The sequence below is a fragment of the Micromys minutus genome (genome assembly GCF_963924665.1).
Source record: "Micromys minutus genome assembly, chromosome: 1".
NCBI lineage: Eukaryota > Metazoa > Chordata > Mammalia > Rodentia > Muridae > Micromys > Micromys minutus.
Window position 1 is genome coordinate 90,622,746 of NC_137969.1, and position 24,341 is coordinate 90,647,086.

Consider the following 24,341-nt stretch of genomic DNA (forward strand, 5'->3'; position numbering starts at 1 on the left):
GAAGGTGTGAGGCTGTGAAGCAGGGTGAGGGAGTGCTGTGGACAACCCCTCTCACTGTGTGAGGAGCAGCCTCTGCCCTCACTCTCAGCAGCCAGGGGCCCTCCCTGCCCGACTCCCCACTGGGCTTCTCCCTGGGCATCTTCTCTCTGCTCCTTCTCCCCGGCTTGGCCACAGCCCTCACCACTTGCTCCAAGTCAGTCTCTCGGGTCATTTATATCTGTCTGGAGGCCGGAGCCCTCTGGAAGGCAGGTGCTTGCTGGGAAGACCACAACTTCCCAGGTGGCCCTGGGCCATGAGCTGTCAGCTGAAGCCTCCATGTGAACCCGCTGAAGGTACGGGGCCAAGGTCATAGTTTACCCCTCTGCCTGACTTAGCTGGCTAACTGCTGGCTGTGCCGGGAAAGCACCCGGTACATCTGGCCCTGCCCAGGGCTGTGCCCATAGGGAAGCCTGAGGGAGGAAAGAAGAAATTCCTTTTTGACCTTGGGTCCTCACATGGCCCAGCACTTTGTTCTGAGGCAGAGCTGGCCTGCAGCTGATGTTCCTTTCCACAGTGTCTCCTGGGCCACCAGCCCACGTGGCCCACACCATCTTTGTCGGAGGAAGCTGACTCAAGGTGAAAACTCTGCTGATGACACTCATCATGTGACTCTTCACAATGCTACCTAGCAGGGTGTTACTAACTCCACTCCACAGATGGCACCAAGAGTCAGAAAAGTGTGACGAGAAGGGAGACTCCAAGACATGCCAGGGGCTGCTTCGGGGCACAGGACATCAGAGGATGTTGGTGACAGGAGCCACCATGCATCCAAGATTCCATGTTCAAGACAACACCCAATGCAGCTAGCTACACACACTTCTGGGTAGGAACTTGTCTGGACAATTTGACTAAGAGTATTTCTGGGGTCTTGAGAAGCCAATGGGTTTTCACCCTGGGACAGCGGGAGTCAGGAGAGACCCCAGGTTTTGTAGGAATCTCCCATCCCCCACACCACCCCCCAGATCTAAGATACATATACCTGCAGGGTGAGGCTGGGTAACACTGAGACATGGGCTGAGTGTGCCTTTCCAGAGAGCTAAGGTTCACAGCAGGGTAAAGCAGCTACCTGGAGAGGCCCATCCAGACCTGTGGAGAAATCAGGTTCTGAGGAAGCTGGCTTATCAGGCTGTCAAGGCCAGAGGAGGCTTCTCATTAGCACCAGGTTCACCCCAGTGAGAAACAAAGGCATGGCCCTGAACACTTCTGTACTTCCCACACCAATGCCGCCCAAGCCTTGGGCATACATAGTATGAGAACAAGCTGAGTTCACAAACTTGTTTGGACAAAAGCTGCAGCCTTAGCAGCAGAGTTGGGGTGCCAGTGAGTTACTTTTTCTGCTGAGGGGGAGGAAAGGTGTTCTCTATCAGTCGCTTAGATGTGGAGGTGGAGCTAAGGGCAGACTTCCATGCCAACTGTCTTCAATGTGAGTCTAGATGAGTTCCCCCAGGCAGTGCAATCCTAACCAGGGCTAAATACACGCCTGAGCATCCCAGGGGCACAGTAAACATGGACAGACCTTATGATGCCCCCATGGTCCTGTGATTAGTCTCTTGCAGTGCAACATTGAAGAACTCAGTCACCAATAGCCTGTCAGGCCTTGCATCAGGAACTCGGCTCCCAGCTGTCTCTGATTAAGTAGAGGGACATATGTTCCAAGTGCTCCAAAAGAAGGGAATGTCAGCAGCTGGCCAGTTTCCTAATGACCTATGATCATCTGCCACACACGGGACAAGCACTGTAGAGATGGCTCACTGTTAGGAGCTATAGCGATCACTATGTTCTAACAAACAGGCCTTGAACACACTTCCAGTTCCAACTTCCTAATGATCCCCATACCCTGGTGTCTGCCCTTGGTGATGGGCAAGGGCAGACAGATGGGGAGGAGGGTCATAAGCTTTATCATGTCACTGTCTCTGTCACCACCCAGGCCCTCCAACTTCTATCTGTGCTGCCTGGAAGGTGCCATCAACATCAAAATGGAAGCAGTCTGTATAATATTTTGTGTATATTTGCTTTTAAGTACTTTAATGAGTTATAATATGCAGTGGTAAGAAATCCCAGCTTGGCTAGGTAAATACATCTTATTACTCAGTGTAGCTTGAAGCGTGTTGTCAGAAAACTTAAGAATTGACCCACCCGGCCAGGTTGGTGTCTGAAATGGCAGCATTTCATAAGTCGTGTGGAGAAGGGTTAGTGCTTCACAGCCAGTCTCAGCCACAGAGAAAGTTTAAGTACAACCTGGGTTTCTGGAGACCTTGGAAAAGAACACACCATAGCCAACCCTGAAAACAATGGGGAGGAAATTAGCACCAGCAGCAGTGGTGCCGAGAGCAATGCACCAGCTGAGTGGTAGGCGTGATCTTGTGCTTTACTGTAGCAATACTGTAACACTCAATCCTCCTGTCTACTCATAAAGCACAAGTCTATGTCAGGAATGAAGAAAGGCAAGGTAGGGTATGCTGGCTAGTTTTATGGCAACTTGAAACAAGATCTACCTGTAGAGCACTTTCTTAATAGTGCTTGATGGGGAGGCCCAGCCCATTGTGGGTGGTGCCATCCTAGGGATGGTGGCCTTGGGCTCTATGAGAAAGCAGGCTGCGCAAGGCATAGAGATCGAGCTAGTAAGCAGCAGCTCCTGCCTCCAGGTTCCTTCCCTGAAGGACTTACTACTGTGGCTTCCATGGATGGACTGTGACTTGGGATAAGCAAGCCAAACAAACTCTTTCCTCTCCAGTTGCTTTTGGTCATGGTGTTTCATCACAGCATCATTAACCCAGTGCTTAGTGTTTCTAGGGTCAAAGTTTGAATGTGGGTAGTGTAGGTGCAAAGACTATGCCCCCACCCACTTACACAGTACTCGTTAAGCACTAAGAAAAGCAGGTCTGCCTTTTGAGAGGCAGTCAATTACCAAAAAGGGAATCACGCTGATTTCCTACCTAGCACATGTATGTTCTTTGATTATCCTTTTCATTCTCTAGTGTCAAATTTATAAAGACAATCCTCTCCCTGATTAGCTACTTAGAGGTTGATAAAAAAAAAAAAAAAAACCCCACTGCACTGAACGTTCAGCCACACATTGCCACTCCTGGGTCTGCTGGGCATACAGAGTCTAGTTTGCTTCAGTCACTTTCACACTCTGAACCATCAGGACGTGCTTTTCCAAGTTTGTATTGAGGTCCAGGGGTCACCACAGTACACAGAATCCAAGAGTTTATAACCACAACCATCAAAACATTTTTAATAACAAAATTTGGGAGGGCCACAAAAGAGAACAGTGTCTTACTAGATCTGCATTCTTCTGGAGAACCGTACTGTACAACAAACTAGAGACCTGCAACTCGCTCTACAGTATTAGCTACTTAAAAGTAAAAAGCACAGGCTGGCCATGGTGGCACGTGCCTTTAATCCCGACACTCTGGAGGCAGAGGCAGTCTGAGTAGGAGGCTAGCCTGGTCTACAAGCGAGTGCTAGCACAGCCAGGCTACACAGAGATCCTGTTTTCCAAAAAAGAAAAGAGAAATAAAAAGGTCTTCCTCTGGGTGCTAAGCCAGGCTGGTGACAGAGTAAGTGGTACTTGGGTCCTTGCTCCTTGGTTCAGTTTCTGGCATTAATGACATTTTCCCCCAATTTGTTTTCATCTTTGTTTTCTCAGTTACCTGATGAAACTGAGTTAGAGTGGAGAAGCCTAGTCTAATTCAGTCATTTGCAGAGGCTGAAGTCTGACTCTACAGAGAGAGACACATGACTCACTCCAGAGCCCAAAGTGGGGCATTGACTCAGCTCTTTCCAAAACCAGCAAGGACAGAGCTGGGCACGGGTCCCCAGATGCTGACCAAGTGCAGACTACTCACCGTGTGCAGCTACTGGCTGGGGGAGGGCACTTACAGTGCATACAGTAGACTTGCACACGCTATGATGCACAGAGCTGGCTATGCAAAGTGACCTCAGGGAAACCCATGTTGTCAATCACTTCTCAGACCCGAAGTAATGTGACAGGAAAAAACAAAAACAAAACTCCAAATGCCATTTAAAAGTCAGGTCCTCTTATAAATCAGTTTTGTCTTCAAATGACTTTGAAGAGAAAAAAAGTAAAACACAGGCAAAGAAATTAGCAGGTTTATTTACACAGAGAAATCCAGGGCTCACGCCATTAACAGTCACAACGCATCCAACACCAATGCCATCAGCAAGCTCAGCTTATCCTGCCTACTAACTGTGGTCCAAGAGCACTGAGCAGCCAGTCCGCGGTTAAATCAAGCCTGGTGTAAGTGTGTTGTCATGGAGTTTCCAACCATGACTGAAGTAGAAAAAGGACTTTTCTGGCTAGCCAGATCTGTTCCCTGAGCAGCCCAGCTGAGGTTGCGTCACGGAGACTGCTATCTAGACCTCAGGTGTGGAGTTAATGTCTCATCTATTAGAAACCAGAGGGAAGAATCCGTTCCCTTTACTTCAAACAGGAAGACATGTGAACCACATTCCACTTGTAGAAAAAAAAATGTAAGAAGCCCACAGTAGTCACACACCAGAGGGGAAAAAAACAACAACACGCTATTCATTTCCAACTTTTCTAAGTAGCTGTGAGCTGTTTTGTTCTCTCTCTCTCTCTCTCTCTCTCGTTTGAGGGGAGGTGAGTAAGAGGTGCAACGATCCAGCAGGATGCTGTGACTGTGGAGCACAGGCTCCCACAGACCAGAAGGCAGGAGCTGCTGATCCTCCAGCCCCTTCATGAAGGCCTCGCTCTTCATCCTGGACAAGCACTGCACACTCCACATCCTTCCTTCTGCCTACCTTACAACCCCAGGTCTGGGCCAGTCAGCACAACAGTTCTGGTAGAGACACAGTTAAACTTACCAATGATCTGTGACTATTCTTGAAAGAAGAAAAGCTCACCAACCACAAGGAATAATACAACAAAAATGCTAAGTGTGAGACAGAAGACTGGGTTTAAGAAATGAAAAAACAAAAAGCACTTTTTGGACTAGAAGCCAGGTCATTTCTTACCCTAAAAGAAAAAAATAATCACCAGAATGCTACATTACAGAAATCAGTGGGTACTGAGTTTCAGACTGTGACATCTACACTTAATACACAGGACGGTAAGAGTCTTCTTGTAGTCTGAGGCTGTGCAGTATGGTAGGTAGTATGTTGCTTGGAGCACAGCTAAAACCGGGTGTAGGCACTGCGAGGCTGTGGCTGTGGCTGCGGCTGCGGCTGTAAAGGCTGCTGGGCTTGCTGCTGCTGTAGGCGAATCTGCTGGGAATAGGGGTCTTCCAGGGATTTGACAAACATGGTAGTCCTGGGGCCGGTCTTCCAGACAATGCCGTTGGCATCTCTCACTGACGACTCTACTGTGATGCTGTGTGTCCCAAGGACAGCAAAGTTCAACAGGAACTGGGTGCTGAAGTAATCATTGTGTGGCTCAACCCTCTGTTCCATCTCATTGGTCACACTGTCGATGGGGATCTGCAACACAAGAATTGTTACAGCAGCAAAAGCTGCTTCCTCACTGTTCACAGCAGGCGTATTCTACACACAGCTCATACAGTCCACCACCCATCACTAACAGGTATCAGAGTGGCTGAGGGCACCATTAACCAATGAAAATGAAAGGGCAGACAGTGCAGGGTGACAGGATAGCACCCAAGAAAACAAAGCAAGACAACGGCCATACCAGTCCCTCCTCAGCTTCCTACCAAAACCGTGATGAAATGTGTGTGTCTGTGTGTGCACATGTGCAGTGGAGGCCAGAGGGCAACGCTGGGTTTTCCTCAACCACTCTCCACTTTTATTTTTGAGACAGTGTAGCAGTGAACTTCGTTCTAACTGGTTTATTTGGCCAGGGTGTCAGGGATCTGTCTGTCTTCACCCCATCTCTAGGGTTAGCTTTGTACTTGGGTTGTAGGGAGCCAAACAGGTCCTCACACTTGTAAGGAGGCACTTTACCCACTGAGCATTCTCCCCAATATGCCCCCTTTAAACCTCTACCCCATCTCTTGTTACAGACTTAGTTCAAACACATCAGGTTAACTTGGGGACATATGTGGATTAAATCACCACCAAATTGGAAAGAAATGTCTAAGCAAAGAGACACTGGTATCTCATGGGCACATATGTAAGATGCTGGTTTTGGACAGCAACATCAACCTGATTGATGCTAGCTAACTTACCTACCTCAGGACATCTAGGGAAGCAAAGGTGACCTACACTGTATACTATGCGCCATAGCAGGCAGCACTACTCCATGAGAAGGTGAAGCCCCCAACTTGGCTCCAGAGAAGTAGGGTCTTATGAACAAGGCTTCAGGGCAGGAAGCAGGCAGGAGGAGGTGAGTGACCTTGTTTTCTTCCCTCTAGAAGCACAGGGCCAGGCTCTTTGAGTTGCATGGGATTAGGCAGGATATGAAAGAAACCTGATCAGAGGCACAAGGTCAGATAGTTCTTGCTGTGTGGACCTCAGAAAGGTTCCATACTGCTCTAAGAGTCACAGAATTCATGTTTTGATCTCTGCTGGAATGCTTTGTCTACTAACTAGTTTAAGCTAAGAAAAAAGAAAGCGACCAAGTCTCCCCAGCCCCAGCTGTGCTGTTAAGTTATGACCCCCCCTGATACCTTGTAGTCTTGGCTGGATTTACTCTGTAGTGTGGAAGAAACATTCAGACACACAGACTGAATTCTGCGGAACAGTCCTGGTTTAGACCCATGCTGAACAACACCTTCTACCTTTAATGCCAGCTGCTGGTTATTCTGTACAGCAATGGGCTCTGCAGGGTTCCGGGGCGAAGGTGACAGAGCAAGCTGGAACAGAACAGTCAAGTAAGTGCTGACGACCAAAACCAAGCTCTTCAACAAACCAGGCCACGCTGACCACTGGTAACGGATAACTGCACTCCTGACCATCCTGGCAGCAAGCTGTCCTCATGACCCCACTGTGCGCCACCACCCTGCAGTGGGAATGGCCACGTCAAGCTTCCTTTTAATACCTCCGGGTTCTCACTCTGACCTGTTTTGAGGAGGCAGGCAAAGGCACTGCCAGTGGGGATCTTGTTGGGAGGCTTTCTGCTGAGGGAGGGAAAGATGCGATGAACCACTTCCTCAGGGGAAATGCTATGTGTAAATGTTTATGTCCACTGGGTATCTCTTTGCTTCTAGGAATTTTTTTTATTGTTTAATATTTTCTCTTAAAGATTTATTCTATTTATATGAGTACACTGTAGCTGTCTTCAGACATACCAGAAGAGGGCATCAGATCCCATTACAGATGGTTGTGAGCCACCATGTGGTTGCTGGAAATTGAACTCAGGACCTCTGGGAACTCAGTCAGTGCTCTTAACCACTGAGCCATCTCTCCAGCCCCTGTTTAATTCTCTTAAGTAATTTAAGATAGACTCAATTAAAACACAAACAAACAAAATTCTAAGATAACTCACATTGATGGAGTTATATGTGCTATTTATAAAAGTCAGTTTTCACAATGAACACAAAACAAATTGGTGGTATTAGGGTTGATCCTGTGGCCTCCAGGCTGCTGAGTAACATTTTAAATTTAGTTTTTCTTAAAAAACAAAACAAAAAAACCAGTGCTGCAAATCCCAGATGCATCTCAACTGCAGAAAGCTCAAGTGTGACTGAACTTGTTATCAGTGTGCAGACAGCCTGCCTGCCTTAGGCCTGCTCACTTCTATAATCACCTCTGCTGGTTACTAAGGTCTTTTTGGAACATCGGTTGCAACCAAAAGTGTTAAATGGATACAAAGTTCACTGGACACACTCACTGACAGGAAGAACCCCTGTCTTCTCTCAGGTGACAATTCCACTGTCTGAATTAAAAATAGCTTTTCACTTAAGCATCTCACTGCACTGACTCTCCCTGTGGGTTAGTTCCCATGCTTGTCCTTCAGTGGCCACAGGACTTGAAGGCAGGCCTGGTGCTGCTGTAGAGCTGGTTCCATCAGAGCTGTGCCTGCTCGGACGCAGACAACCCTGGCCGTAGGCTTGCAGGCACCCACTCATGAAGGTAAGAGGCAGACAGGCTCCCATATCCAAATGCAGCTCTTATTACAGTAACTTTCAAACCCCACTTCCTTCCTCCAATCATCAGATGAAGGTTAAAGTCTTAGGACTAAATTTTTATCCATGCTAAAGATACTAAATCTTAGCTATGTCACATTAAATCTTCAGATGAGAGCTAGCTGGTCTCATTACATTTGAGTGTGTGTGCATGCACTATGCCACATGTGTGGAGGTCAGAGGACAACTTGTAGGAATCATTCTCTTCTACCACACGAGTCTGGGGGACTGAACTTGTGCCAGGTGCCATTACTCAACAAGCCATCTCTCCAGCTACACTTGGCTGGTTTTTTAAACCTGTATTAATCTTAAGTATGCTTTTTCTACCTCACCTTGATGCTGGTAGACTGCAGTTTCTGGAAGAAGTACCTCTGAAATGAAAGAGGGACTTTCAGCAAGGCGATGATGGCATTGCAGAGGCAGGCTGTGTGCTGTAGGAGAGAGAGGTCAGCTGAGAAAACTGCCAACAAATGCTTCCAAGAGCACACACCACACAGCAGAAGGCACAACATCCACAACTACACAAAACATCGTCAACCATGTCAAGAGTCAATCAGTTGGGCTGGAGAGATGGCCCAATAGTAAAAGCACTGCTTGCTCTTACAGAGGATCTGGGTTCAAGTTTAAGCAAACGTGCTAGCTTACAACCACCTGCGACTCCAGACCCAGGAGACCTGACACCCTTCTGGCTTCCTCAGATATTAGATACACATGTGCTATACAGATAACAATTCAGTCAAAACAAATACACATTCGCACACATACAAACCAAAAAAAGGAAAAAAAAAAAAAAGAAAGAAAAAGAAACAGTTGTGGGCCAGATGGCTCAGTGTTTAAGATCTGGCTGCTCTTCCAGAGGAAGAGGACCCAGGTTCAATTCCCAGCACCCACTATACTACCCAGCTCATGACCATCTAGAAAGGGATCTGATGCCCTCTTCTAGTCTGTAGACAGATGTACATGCAACAGAGCACTCATACATAAAAAATTAATTAATTAATTAATTAGAAAAACAAAAGAAATTTGCTGGGCAATGGTGGTACACACACCTTTAATCCCAGCACTCAGGAGACGGACAGGTCTCTGAGTTTGAGCGCAGCCTGGTCTACAGAGTGACTGTCAGAGCAATCAAGACTACAAAGAAAAACTCTGTCTCAAACAGCACCCCCTACCTCCACACCAAGTTGCAATCACAGATTTCTACTTTTTAAATTAGATTTATTCACTAATTTTATATTCTGTGTTTTCAACCCTGGTAGCATGATGGAATCATGTGAATGCTTCTAAAAAATGCTGTCCTTTGTCTAATGGCAGGATTATGCTGTGATTAAACCCACCAGACATACAGTAAGCCCATACTGCATTCAACAACACAATGCACAGCTTCTACCAGCCTGCCTTAAACGTGCCCTAGACACTCCACTACTTTGGCTGTCTGTCCCTGTGGTTGAAAGCTCTAAGGCTGGACCCACTGTGAGTGTCTGGCTTCTACTCTCAGTCCTGGTATCACTGTAGGGGGCTGGGCCTGCTCCAGGCTTAGAGTCAACTGTCTTTGGGGGTGGCTGGGAGGATGACTGGATACTGGTGTTTTCAAAGTGACTCTAGTTTGGAGCTAGAGTAAGAAACGACTGCAGCTTCAATTTGATTGTTTCAGAAGCATGCAATAAAGAAGTTGGTCTGCACCACACCACACAAGGTGGACCTGATAAAAGCTGCCTGCACCCGGGGAAGTAGGTGTTGACATTAGTATGGGCATGCAGTCAGGAGAAAGGCTAAGTGCTGCTGTGGTGGTTTTAATCCTCATCACAGGTATTTTGGTGGATAGATGCGTAGTGAAAATGTAAAACCCAGAGACTGGCTACCCTAACTGCGCAGAAGTCCACTGACAGGGATTACAGAATGTACATCTGCCTAATCTCTGACTGTTGGGATAATCTGCTTGTGACCATAGAGAGGCTGTCTTTGTATTATTCAGAAGTTGATTTAGTGCCAGCCAGCTGACTATGGGCTGGACTTGGGCATTGTTATTCTAATTGCTTAGCACCTGCATCCTATTTGTAAACATTCTTCTCCATCACCTGATTGGCTTAATCAAGAGCTGATGGTCCAGAAGGGTGGGGGAAAAAAAAAAAGCTGATGGTCTACAGCTGAGGCTAGAGAGGAAATTCAGGACACCCAGGCAGAGGTAGGAACTGTGGGAAGAATTGAGAGAGGTGAGATTAGCCAGCCAGATAAGAGGAAGTCGGAAGATATGGGACTGAATTCGAGGTAACAGGGCATGTGACAAGCCTGGAGTAGTCTAGATAAAGTTACTAACGTACATGAGCTAGCTGGGAACAAGCCTAAGCTGTAAGGCCTAAGTGTTCGCAAGTAAGAAAAGGTTCCTGTGTTATTATTCTCAGGTGGTGGGCTGAGAAAGGCTGGCTACACTTACATGATATTTCTAATTTGTATGTTCTTTACAATAAAGTCTTAATAATAAAATAAAGTGCTAGATATATATTATAAACCACCTCTTTAAAGAGTAAAAACGTAGCAAACGATGGTCACTTGCCATGTAGGAAACTGGGGCATACTTCCGGTTAAGTGACTCCACCTCCTCTAGGACACGGCTGTACACGGACATCATTCTTCTCTCATACTCACTATCAGCGTGGACAGCTCCCGTGGACCCATACTCCTGGAAGCTAAGTAGAGACCAGCAGTTAATCCATCCAAGCAGTGACTCCTTCAACACTTCCATGCATTTCCTAAATAAACATGGTCCACACTCTAACCTCATCTTCTAAAAAATGAAGTTATTTCCAATTACAGATAAGAAAACTGAGGCTTGGTAAGATTAATCTTGTAACTATTAAGTGACGAGCTGTAATTCAAACCCAAATCTGACTACGAATAATGTAATTCTTAACTATGCACAAGGTGCTTCACTGTCACCATACAAAGACACTTGAGAAGGAGCCAGCAGGTAGCATCCTGATATGACATCACATGTATAACAGGTGGAGTACAGAGAGCATGCCAGTAGACTTGGGGGTGGCTGAGAGCCTGGAAGTGAGGAGCGCTGACCGAGCAGGGGCTGTTGGGACGGAGTTAGGAAAGCTTAGCCTAGATTCCTTCCCATCCCCTTCTCTGAAACATTTCTACCAGAGATAAAACCCTAAATAAATTTGAAAAGGGCTATCTGGAAGTGCATGCCGGGCATGTAAGTCACACGGGCACACACTATTAGTCCTCTAGTCCTGTCAGGGCGACTGGTGCTGCTAAGGCACTTCAGCACTGTGTGTCAGCTGCTCACTCTCTGTTACCTGGGCGTAAGGAGTTGTGCCTACAGCTTATGCACCCAAGCCTGAGTGAGTGCAAACACACTCACAGAACTAGCAGTGAAAAGATGAGATGTGGTTTCATCTGCCTGACTCCGGGGCTCTGTTCAACACTTTAACTTTCATTAAGAAGAGAAATAAAAATATTACAATGGATGCAGTAGAGGAAGAAAAATATCTGTGTGGCTGAGACTGACATTCTCATGTACACGGCAGAGATCTCGAACACTGGACTGACACAAAGCGGTAAGCCAAGGCTTGAGTGCAATCTCAGACTTCCCTGGCTTCAAGTTTGAGTGAGAGGCAGAGGGGGATGCTGTGTTTGACGTCTTCCTTAATAGACACAACTATTCTGAATAATTGGTTATTGGGGGAAGGGGAATTATTAACTCAATTTCCCCATCAAAGCTTAGTCATAGAAAAAGTGTTCACATTCAAACAACTCTTCTCAGTTACCTTTCTAGGTCAGTGCAGTAGTAAATGCAAACGGGAAAGGGTCCTCTGCCCCTCTCTATCCTAGCCCTGAGACTATAGGCAACCAGGAGGACTTTTCTCTCTCCTCTTCTAAAACACTGGTGTGATCACCAGGTAACAACACACTTGAAATTGTATAAAGCAAACACCGTCCAACTCACCTTGCTGATTCAGGATCCAAAACCAGGGCTTCTATGGCATGAGCTATCAGTAAGCAGCTCTGCTGTTGGCTACAACAGTGTTAAGTCACACACGAGAATGCAGAGACCACTACATAGTTTTGCTACAGAGCATTCATTATGTTTCAGTCAGTCCGTCAGTCAGTCAGTCAGTCAATCAATCAATCAATGAAAATTCCAAGAACTAACTCATAAGCCTGAAAACTTCAGAACACTTTCAATAAGATTGAAAACTGCTAATAAGAAAATATGGAAGATTCCAGGGAACGACGTAGCAGTGACTACAACAAAGGAGATGGAACTAAAATCATTAGTCACAAGTGCACTGCACTGTGGCTGTTTAAGGGCCTTGCTGAATTACTAGTTGGCTTCCATCTCCTGGCTCATGTGTTGGTCTCCTTGGTATTGGGGATGACAGGTTTGTATCACTGCCCTGGGCACAATTCAGGGCTGTGGCAGTTCTTCTTTAAGGTAGACGAGACCACTAGGAAGTCATCCCTTTTGAAAAGATGCTTAAGTTTAAGAGTAAAGTTAACTGAGCAGTGTCAGCACATACCTCTGACCCCAGCTCTCAGGAGGCAGATGTAGACAGATCTCTGAGTTTGAGGTCAGTCTAGTCTACACAGAGAAACCCTTAAAAACTTTAAAAAAAAAAGTTTAAGAGTAAAGATATGGGCTGGAGAGATGGCTCAATGGTTAAGAGCACTGACTGTTCTTCCAGAGGTGCTGAGTTCAATTCCCAGCAACCACATGGTGGCTCACAACCATCTATAATGGGATCTGATGCCCTCTTCTGGTGTGTCTGAAGACAGCTACAGTAGACTCATATAAATAAAAATAAATAAATCTTTTTTTAAAAAAGTTATTTTGTTCCTATTAAATTTCAAAGGAAGAAATTACTACTTAATTATAATAAATATTAGGGTTATCTAATCTATATTTTTAGCTGAGCAGAGCAAGTTACTCTACGTTTCAGAGAATCCTTCCTGAGAACATGGAATCACAAGAACTATAGGATACAGTTCTACGTTCCTCAGGGTAGCAGAGTCTGCGTCAAACGATGCCTGATAGAGATCCCGGTACCGGGATGCAAGGCTTCGGAATTCTTCCATGGACTGCTTCATCTACAAAGGAGAAAAACAAAAATTAAAGTACAGAAACACCGAGTTGTCATCTTCATAACTTAGTTACACAAAATCAACAAAGATGGTTAATGACGTTATACATGTTCACAGGGTGTAAGTTTGCTTACGATATCTGGAGACAAGACTAATAATACTTTTACAGATGTTCCCACTCCTTACTGCCATTCCTTCCTTTCTGAATAACACACAGCACCGGGCTTTTTAAACAACGTCATCCTACTCCACCAAACAGAAGAGTGAGTATTTGACACACAACACTGATTTTGATTTATACAACCTGTCAATGACATGCACATGGAGAGAGAAGACATGCCTGATTGGAGATTCGGCCACACCTCTGAAGGTCATTCCCTAAGGTCATGGCGATGGTTGTGGCGATCGCAGGGGGAGGGCTTGTCTTCAGGCTGTTACAAGTGCAAATAAGTTGCGAGAAGGCTTGGAGAAGATCGATCCTGAGTTTTACAAATTCACACTGAAAGCTTAAAGGATTCAGTGGAGTGCTGGCAGCCTGGAATAAAGAAAGGAGCTTCATGCAAAGACACCTGCCTTTTTAGATTGAACCACGCCTAACTACAAATCCTCAGGAAAAAGTGCCCTTGAATGAAACACAGGGAGACCGTCTCGTGTCTATTCCCATAAAACAGAGGAGGATGCTTCAGCACAACAGCACACACTTACTCACACAGCATTTACAAGGTGCTAGGACAAGTACCCGGAGAGAACTGAAGCACAGGAGGAGCTTATGGAACGCATGTAAAGCTGCAATTTTCTTGTTAATGGGGCCTTGAGCATGCAAGGATCACCCGTACCTATGTGAGTACCTTGTAATTCGCCTTCCTGGAAGCCATGGAAGGACTGTGTTTGTCAGTTTATGCACAAGTCATAACATTGATAGGTAAATACCTAAACTACCGTGTGAAAGACGTAACATCAGAGAAACTCATCACTGGTAGCACTGCATGAAAACCTGAACAACTTGTTGACTTTCAGAGGTTCCTTATTGCCTAAACTTAGCACGTGATTTGCTCAGTCTCTAGTAAGACATCACAGGAGGCATTAACATTTTCATTGTCCCAAGAGAGACAGGCACCTGAGAACAGATTATCACACACAAACGTTCAAGAGGAAAGTCTCTAAGAGCAGAGTGGTAGTGGGCTGAGCCCCAGCAGCAGGAGCCTCCAACTGTTAGCAAACATCCGAGTAGAGAAGCTAGCAATGTGTTTGCAATAAAAAAGCACACACTAAGTGTGCTAACTTAACAGTAAATGGAGGCAGGGTAAATTAACAAGACAGCTGCTTCTATATACTGATATGTTTCTTCCTTTTAAATTTTACTTTTTATTTTATATGCACTGGTGTTTTGCCTGCATGTATGTCTATGAGATGGTATCAGATCTTGGAGTTACAGACAGTTGTGAGCTGCCGTGTGGTTGCTGGGAATTGAGCGCATATCCTCTGGAAGAGCACAGTCAATGCTCTTAACCCCTGGGCCATGTCTCCAGCCCTGGTGTGGTTTCTTACTACCACGTCACACTCCTGTCACCAGCATCCCCAGCGGCGCACACTGCCCTCAGCGGAGCGTTCTACTTGTAAACAACAGACAGAGCCTATGACTCCTGCATCCTCTACAGAAGCAGCACACATTTGCCTGCTCCCTTCTCCAACTGTGGGGACCCTTGAAGCACTGAGTATAAGAAACTAAACCATCCTCAATATTTGACTATGTTGACTTTTTAAATCTTTCAATATTTTGTTTTAGCTATAAAATAGCTTCTATTAAGATACTAAAGAATAGGTTGGGCTGAAGAGTTGGCTCAATGGTTAAGAGCTCTTCCAGAGGTCCTGAGTTCAAATGCCATGGTGGCTCACAACCATCTGTATGGGATCTGATGCCCTCTTCTGGTGTATCTGAAGAAAGCCACAGTGTATTCATTAGTAAAATAAATTAAAACTCTTTAAAGAAACTACTTCAGTTGTCTTTAATGTCAGGTTTAATTTGTTCGAGTAGGAAGATGGAAGAAAGTGCTTTACTACAACTGCCTCTTTAGCTGTTACTTGCAAACTTTAAAAATGTATTACTGGGCTGGAGAGATGGCTCACAGATCAACAGCACTGGCTGCTCCTCGAGAAGACCCAGGTTCAATTCCCATCACCCACATGGCGGCTCATAACCACCTGTAACTCTAGTTCCTAATCCAGAGGCATACAGGAAGGCAAACCATAGAAAATAAAAATAACTCTAATTAAAAATGAAAAATTTAAATTAGTGTGTTGAGTGTGTGTATGCCACGCATGTATAAGTACCCATGGAGGTCAGAATAGGGCTTCAGCTCCCCTGGGGCTAGAATTACAGGCAGTTGTGAGTCTCCTGATGTAGGTGCTGGGAACCAAACCTGGGTCCTCTAGCAAGGCCTCTCTCTCGTGCCTACCTCCTATTTTCAACTTACTGTTTGTTACCAAGCTTAGAAGAGACAGGAGCACAGGTAAGTATATGTGGCTGGGACACAGAACAAAACAGCAAAAAACTCAGGCATTAACATCATAGCGTGCACTCTAAACCAAAGGAGAAGCTGGGAAGGTCTTGCTGACGAGCTGAGGTGATGAGCTTGTGTGTTGTATAGAAGAAGAGTCATTGTTAGTACAGAACACACAGAAAAGGACACGGCAAAGAGCAGTCAGTGTTCATCATGGCCAGAGAGTGAGTGTTAACAGGTCCTAGTGCCTAAAATGTAGGGGGACATCTGGGAGACACAACATAGGCTAAGTGAGTCTGAGGTGTCAGAGGAGACAGTGGGACATTGTTTACTCTTCTTGACACTGGAGCTAAAGCTTAGGTGAGCTGTCTTCCAAGGCTAGCAGATCCAGCAGACACCATGGATAATCAAAAGGTCTACAAACAGTCCCCAGGAAAAGGAACAGCAAACTTCCTTTCACATTGGGCTGAAGTAAATGGCTGGCTGATTCCTAACTCACTTCAGTGGCTGTTTTAACTAAGCAGTTCTATTTGTGTTACAGATCTAATTAGGCTAAAATAGGAAGAAACCTGAGAAAAGCATGAAAACAGTTGTATGTGTTTTGTTGTGCAAGCATAGTCACCTTTCTTACTCTGCAGCACTCAAACCCACACTCTTCTCTGCCTCATGCACTTTCCACCTCTGTGATTCCTACCTATTACAAAGAGGGGATGGAGGCAGGACTGAGCACCTGCCAGGCAACACCCCCCAGGTGAATCTCAGACCCATCTCCTAAACATGTATAATCTTTATTTCTACATAGCAAGACCCCGCTATCATACAGCATTGCACAGGGAACCAGACACTGCATTGCTGCTGTGTATAACATGGAACATACTAAACACAGAATCTGAGCCTTCTCCCCCCTCCTCCTTTTCTGTTTTGTTCTGGTGTAGTGTATGTGCTTCTTCTTTTCTTTCAGGGAGGGCCTCACACTGTAGCTCAAGCTGCTCAGTAGGCAGTCCAGGGTAGACACAGTTAGGATAGCCTTCTTGCCTCAGTTTCCCAAGTGCTGGAATTACAGGTATGAGCCAGCACATGCAGCTTCTTGGCTACTGTTTTCATCTTTAAAGAATAGCATTTGGCACTGAGCAAGCTTTGGTAATGTGATGAATATAGTAACTTAATTTCAGCATGAGAAAAACTAAGGCCCAAAGCCCTGTCTCAGGGGCACTGAGTCAGTGCAGAATGAAGTCTAAGGCAGAGGGAGCCCACTGTCAGTCAACTGCTCTATGTAAAGATCCTGGCTTTACTCAGTAACTACAGACATTACAAAAAACCAAACCAAAACAACAACGAAAACAGAAAACTGCTAAATATTCAACAGAATTTTAAAAAATCTATTCCCATCTGCCTCATTATTATGTGAATTTATCTGCTCAGCAGATTTTTGAAAAATTTTCATTTTTCTATGAACAAATGTTTTGTCAGGAGGCATTGGATCCACTGGAACTAGAGTGACAGAGTTGAGAGCCACTGTGTGAATTCAGGGAAGAGCTGCCAGAACTGAGCCTTAAGTCCCTGCCTGGTGCTTTTTACCACCGAATGATGATAACTTCCCATTCTTCATAAACTAGAAAACCAAGTAATCTTATCAATCCAAATCAGAAAATGCCGTTTTCTGTGGCATTTATTAGCCTGATAAAAGCATAACAACCGTTCCTTTTCCAGAACAGTCAAGGGCAAAGAGGTAGCCAGGGTTGCTTTGAAAATGGAGGAGGGCTGGAGAGACTGCTGAGGCATTAGTCTGAAGCTTACGGGTGTGAGAGAGATGGACAGTGGTGGGAGCGGAGATGCTATGTCTTTATGCTTGTTTTAAATACTGCCAGCCAATTCTAGTAGGATTCCAAATGTACCACAGTTGTCTGCATAGCTGGTCTATGACATTTACTCTTAGTTTCATTTGGAACATTGCTTTTGAAATGGCCCAGTCTTAATACTATTTAAAATACATAATAAACATATGCAAATAGGCCCCAGCTTAATATATATGTGTCACAATGCTTTAAAAATGTTTAATGTTGAGTACAGGACCTCTTCATTTTTAGGGAGAAATGCCTTTTGACTAATACAGAAAATGCTGTTTTTAGGGAGTAAGTTCTTATTTAGGGATGAGGATCATTTCTAGAAACCGGGGAAAATTTCAAAAAATAAGAAATGTGTAGGGTCTCCTATTTGCAATCCAAACTGTTAAATAATGGCACATGAGAATTTCAACAACTTCTTTCTTACTATTAAGCAGTAAATTTCAACCTGGAGATATGACCCCTTTGGGTTTTTTAAAGGGGTCACCTAAGACCAAAGGAAAGTAGATATTAACAATATAATTTATAGTTGTAGCAAAATTATAGTTATGAAGTGGCAATAAATGTAATTTTATGATTGGGAGTCACCACAACAAGGAACTGGATTAAAGGGCTGCTGATTTAGGAAGTTACAAAGTAAAACACTCGCTGGGGATGATAGAAGAGAGCATCTACCTAGCATGCACAAGGCTAACGTTCAATCCTTAACATCACAAAACACCTTGGAAAACCTTGACTTGGTGAGCAGCCAAACAGGAAAAAGGAGAATAGGGTCTGTGCGTGACTGTGGCATCACAGCAGGCTAGCCCCTTACCAATCAAGAATGTGGAGGAAGGAGACTCCCTTCACAGCATTTACCCCTTCTGCCTCGGCAGCAAATTTCTCTACATGTGGTATAAAAAGTTATCATCAACTAAGAATACTAACGAGAGTTTTATTTCTGTATATGTATTTTATGATATCACCACCATGTTTCACAAGTTGTCAAAAGGGGATAGCCCAAGGCAGAGAGGAGAGCATCCTACACCAATCACTTCGAATGGGGAGAGCACTCACTGTTAAGGAGGCGATCCCTTTGTGGTAGAATTTCAAAGACTCAGCAATGCAGGAAAGTGCTGAGCTGAAGCTACCCTCCTGCAGTCCAGTCAGACACTGCTCTGCATGTGAGAACTCCTTCAGACTGTTCAGCCAGAAGTACAAGTGTTCTGATGCAACCTGCGTCAGCAGACTCTGGTAAAGCTCTCGGGCCATGTCATGATTACCCTAAGAAAGAAAGAGGCCAGGGTGAGGCAAGTACATCAGCAAGTAAAGGACAAACCCAGAATCAGCCCAAACATCATGTCTCATATTACATAACTCAGGACAGTCTAAATATTTCTTCAGGAAAAATATGCCAAGCTGCTTTTTATAACACAATGCCTCAGTTCTTTACTCAAACGGTTCCAACAGGAAAATAGGTGGAGTGAATTGTAAATCAAGTCTAGAATTTTAGTCTAAGATACAGAGAATGTAAGTGGCTGTGTATTGTTTTGTAGGAGATACTTAGGAGGTGGCAGAGCTGGTGACAGAGCTGGTGGAAGGTGAATGGCACTCAGCACCCTGGAGGCAGAGATGCCCAATCCTCAGTGTCATCAGTCACCAGTGCCATCTACGCTCCTCCCATGGGAGCTGACACAGAACAGCACCTGCTCCAACCACCAGAGCTGTGTTCCTCACACTCTGGTCTCTGTACTGAGCCCCAGGCTTCTGTGCTAACTATGGTTTGTACGTCTTAAAGAAATTCAATGACCAGTTTGGAGAAAGAATGAGAAGAAAATATGTGCTGATAAATAATGACAGAATCAGCAGGTGGAAAGAGGCTCAGGTACCACAACCTATAGCAAAGTAAAAGTGGTGCTAACAATGTCCAGACGCAGTGTGCAACATCACCTACTTATCACATTGACCCCAGCTTATGAGGAAAGTTAAGTCAGGACTACTTCTTTGCCATCCTCAGAGACCATAAGTAACAAGAAATTTGTGAGAATGGCCCATGTGCTCACATCCGACTGCTTGGTCCCCGGGGACTGGAGCTGTTTGAAGAGATCATAGGGTGTGGCCTTGTTGCAGTAAATGTGTCACGGGGATTGGGGGGAAGGGGGGTGTGGGTATGAGGTTTCAAACATCATGCTAGGTTCAATGTCTCTGCCTGATGCCTGTGGATCAGGATATAAAACACTCGCTACTTCTCTAGTATCTTCTTGTCTATAGCCATACCTCCCACCATGGTGACAATGGACTAACCCTCTGAAACTGTAACCAGCCCCAACTAAATGCTTTTCTTTTACAAGCGTTGCCTTGGCCATGGTGTCTCTTCACAGCAATAGAACACTGGCTTAGACAACTTCCTTATGTATTTTTGAGTTCTGACTATAATAATGACTTAATAATAATAATAACAATAATAATAATGATAATAATACTTAAAGTGCATGCTCTAACATCCCACAAAGCACCTTCACTCAAAAGGGAAGCCCATACCATTCTGGAAGCCTGCCTGGCAATCCGGTACACAGTCCACCCACTGGAGACGCTTTCAAGCTGCTGCTTGATTACTGCCTTCACTTCCGCAGACAGCGCTTTCTGGCTGGCTACAAAAATCACAGTAGCCAAACTTACCTACCGGACAACAGGTAAGGAAAACATGTAATTTTATTCAAAGACAGACATAAAAATTAAAGATCACCAAAACAGAAGAGTAAACACGGCTCATCAGGTAAACAAGACTGCTGTCAAGCCTGACAACCTGGCTTTAATACCTCAGCCCTAAACGGTGGAAGGAAAGTTGTCCTTGGACCTCCTCACTCACTTGTGCACACTGACACAAAATAACGAAGCATGATAAAAAGGAACAAGGTGAGCTTTCTGTGACATTTGTTTCATTTACATGTTCAAGTCACTAAGCAACGTATTCCTTTTATTCAGAGCACTGCTTATAAAGCAAGTAACTAGAAAAAATGCTCACTATTAAGGAAAAATGAATTATGATATAATTACACAGTGAAATACATCAGTGAAATAAATCCAGAGATCAATATAAATTACTAGCAAGAAAGGCAAACCATGAAAGCTGACTTGCAGCATAATATTTCCACAAAGCTAAAATATGCAAAGCAATGCATATATTAGTTTGGGGTACATACTGATGTTATCTAAGTACAGCACACAGAGAAAAGATGGTTGCTTCCCCTGAGAGGAGGGAGAGGAGGAGTTAACACAGGGAGTGTGACCTTTACTGTCAACTTGACTGGATTTAAAATTACCACGTATGCTGGATAGCTGTGTCAACTTGATGCAAGCTAAAGCCATTTTAGAGGAGCTGGTGGTCCTGGGTGCTATAAGAAAGCAGGCAGAGCAAGCCAGTAAGCAGCACCCTCCATGGTCTTGGCACCAGCTCCTGCCTCCAGGTTCCTGTCTTACTTGAGTCCCAGCCTGAACTTGACTTGGCTTCTAAACCAAATGGAGGAACAGGCTCAGTGTCTCTATTTGAAATGCTTGTGAACAAATGTGTTTCAGATACTGGAAATCTTAGCACAGACTTTGCTCACTCAATGCTGCTTATAAGTTATGAGCTTCTGGGCAGCTCAGGTGCTTAAATTCTAAACTCGGGAGGTTTAACTTGTAGAAAAAGCTCGTGGTGGCTGGGTACAAAGATTCATGACTGTAATCCCAACCAGCACTTGCTAGTTCAAGGCAAGTGCACTACCCTGAGTTCAAGGTCTATCTGCACTACACTGACACTGTCTCAAAAGAAAACAACAAAAGTTATTGGTACTGTCTTAGTTTTAAATATTTTTTTGAGGTACTGTGACGAAAGCTAGGATCTTCTACATGTTGGGCAAACACTGTACACTGCCCAGTCCTGTGAGATCATGTTTACCTGTTTGCTTTTCACCTACAGTCTAACAGTAGTGCTGACATTCTTAGATATCTGCCAACACACCCATTCCTAGTCATTTACAGCAGGCTTAGAAAGCGGATCCTCACCAGAAGTTCCTGCTGCTTGTCTGTGGCTGACCGTCCAATCACCTTGTAGAGCTCCACGAGGTCACCAAGCATTCCATCACCCAGGACCGGGAGCTGCATGGCAATGGCTGCCAAGCAGTGGCACATGAGGATCCGGGCAGCGTCCTGAGAGCTGTGCAGCTGAGTCAGCAAAGTGTCAACCACTGACCGGCTCAAGTGGGGCTGGCCCTTGGCCAGCTTCACCATACAGCTGAGAGCGCTCTGCACAGAGAGAACAGCCTAGTTATGCCATTAGTAGAGGACTGCAGAGCCTGTGATGAGGCTCTAGCTTCAGTCCCTAGTACTGCAAAGGGGTAAGAGGGAGAGTGCACTGCTGCACTTCAAATTCCCGTATGAAACTTTAAAGAACACCTTGTACAAGTTACGGAGACTCAAGGACTTATTTTTTGTAGGCTCACCATTTTTTTTTTCCATAAGAAACACAAGATTCTGATCCCATACCAGGAGTGTGACATACTTGAAACATGCCCAGAATGTGCATCAACTACTCACATCAGGTTCAATGTGACCATTCAATAGGCAGATAAAAATCATGAGGCTAACCCCAAGGAGACAAAGCCACAGCACATCCCAGGACCTGCTACTACAGAGTGTTAGTAAACTACCCACAGTAGAACTCAGGATGGGATGGGGACTGGAGAGATGGCTCAGTGGCTAAGAGCACTGACTGCTCTTCCAGAGGTCCTGAGTTCAAATCCCAGCAACCACATGGTGGCTCACAACCATCTATAATGGGATCTGATGCCCTCTTCTGGTGTGTCTGAAGACAGCTACAGTGTACTTATAAATAAATCTTTTAAAGAAAAAGAACTCAGGATGGTGACAGACTCCAGAATGTTTGTGAACAGAGCACATTCTCGGTTTACTCATGGTTTGGCTTCAGATGCCCTTGAAGACTTTAGGAGCATCAGTGTGGAAAGACGCTTCTAATTTTCTCTTATTTATTGCTCAACTGAAATCCAAGACCTGACAGCTGGGGAGTTTCTCAGTAGATTATGACCTGTGTTTTCCTAGTTAAATGAAACTAAAACATGAAAGCTTCTCACTTTCCACAGCTAATTTTTTGTTTCTAAAATTCTCCTTCCCATTCTTCTACCACAAATGTCCCACTAGTTCTAATCTCTAGAAAACATGGCCCATCTGTCTTTCCTTCAGACTCCAACCATGTAAGCTTTTCAGTGTAATGAGGGAACATGTCACAAACAAAGTCAACATTCACCCACACAAGATAGGTGGCTTTCAACAAGTCTCCCCCCCCCCCCCAGCCTTAATTTTCTAGTATGTTTAAGAGGCTTTCAAGAAATATCTATATACACATCCTCATCAGCTGGACACACACTATACAAAGAGGTAACTACAACAAAGGCAAGACCCTAACATCTCCTCACTGCCTACAAAACCAAGTCCACACTCTTTAGCACACAACGGCCCCCATACCTTATACTTCCCTCTGATCAGTCACTCAGACACAACCCTTTCAATATGAATGGCACATTTATTGCCCCGACTTGATTGTAAATATGGCTTGCTTAGGCTCAAATAATCCTTCCTAATTACTAAAATTCATTTTTCAAGGTCTAACTCATAAAGTAATTACTCTCAACTCTGTGCTCACATGAGTACCACACCTACTTTTACAGCAAAAGATTTACTGCCTTCGGCTTGGTGCTACACTTCCTTATTGAATATCAACATCCTACTACACATGGAAGAGCCTCTAACACTGGAACCTTCCTGGTACTCTATGTACAGCCCTATACTATATTAAGTCCAATATCTTATGAATAAACCCAGAGGTACAATAGTGGCACATACACTCTTTCAGTAACCAAGAGCTCTCTAACTGGACTTGAGACTTTCTCAACAAGAAAGAAATCAGACCTGGCACTGGAAATCTAACCGACTACCCAGGGCTAGTGAAGTCATGTATTTTGGAGAACTTACAACCACTTTATTAAACTAGAATAATCCCTAAGGACACTTGTAATATTTGACTTATACCCATAGGTAAGTGCAGTTAGTCCTCATCCATCACCAAAGCTGTAGGACCTATCTCAATAGCCACATCTACAAGTCCTGCACCTAAGACCCAGGGAACACTGTGGAGGAGGGGGTGGAGGAGAGTTAAGTAAGTGACTGAGGATCTGGGAGGGGCTGTGAGAGTGTGTCTTTAAGAATGCCAAACTACACCCATGAAGTCTCACCAACACGACCAGGAACAAGGGCAATGAAAGACATAACAGACATGATGGATGACATGAAAGAGAGAAAGCCCAGGAGGCCTCAACCCTACAAAGAACTATAGGCACCTAAGGGGTGTTGAGAGTGGGTGAATTAGTCTCCCCTAGAGAAGAGTGCATTACCTGGTTACCCAATAACAAATGGTCAGCCCTGAAAAGATACATACAAGTAACATGATAGAAGCAGGTTGCATTCATGTATTTAAGAATGTATATAATGTGAGAGGGTTTGGAAGGAGAAAGGAGAGAAATAATGCAATTATATTATAATCTCAAAAGTAAAATAAGTAACAACAATAACAACAATGACAGAGTCTTACTATGTAATCTGCATGACCTACAACTTACTTGATAGCCAAGGCTAGCCTCAAACTCCTAAGAAACCTCCTGTCTCTGTTCTTCCCCAGTACTTGGATTACCAGGCAGAAGGTAAAAACTCTTTATTAAAAGTAAATAACTAAACCTTTTTTTTTTTTACATGTATGTATACCT

At 44.6% G+C, this 24,341-nt stretch overlaps 1 protein-coding gene across 1 annotated transcript in view; it reads right to left on the bottom strand.

The window, feature by feature from the left end:
• Positions 1-4,156: 4,156 nt before the first annotated feature.
• Positions 4,157-24,341, bottom strand: part of INTS7 (integrator complex subunit 7) — a 48,931-nt gene continuing 28,746 nt past the window's right edge. The window contains exons 11-20 of the mRNA XM_080909825.1: positions 21,571-21,810; positions 20,065-20,202; positions 18,601-18,807; positions 13,540-13,734; positions 13,102-13,205; positions 12,064-12,132; positions 10,660-10,792; positions 8,438-8,536; positions 6,648-6,833; positions 4,157-5,502 (exon numbers count right to left, since the gene is read on the bottom strand). Of these exons, the coding sequence (XP_080765951.1) occupies positions 5,200-5,502; positions 6,648-6,833; positions 8,438-8,536; positions 10,660-10,792; positions 12,064-12,132; positions 13,102-13,205; positions 13,540-13,734; positions 18,601-18,807; positions 20,065-20,202; positions 21,571-21,810 (1,674 nt within the window). The 3' untranslated portion in view covers positions 4,157-5,199. The remainder of the gene's footprint in view (positions 5,503-6,647; positions 6,834-8,437; positions 8,537-10,659; positions 10,793-12,063; positions 12,133-13,101; positions 13,206-13,539; positions 13,735-18,600; positions 18,808-20,064; positions 20,203-21,570; positions 21,811-24,341) is intronic.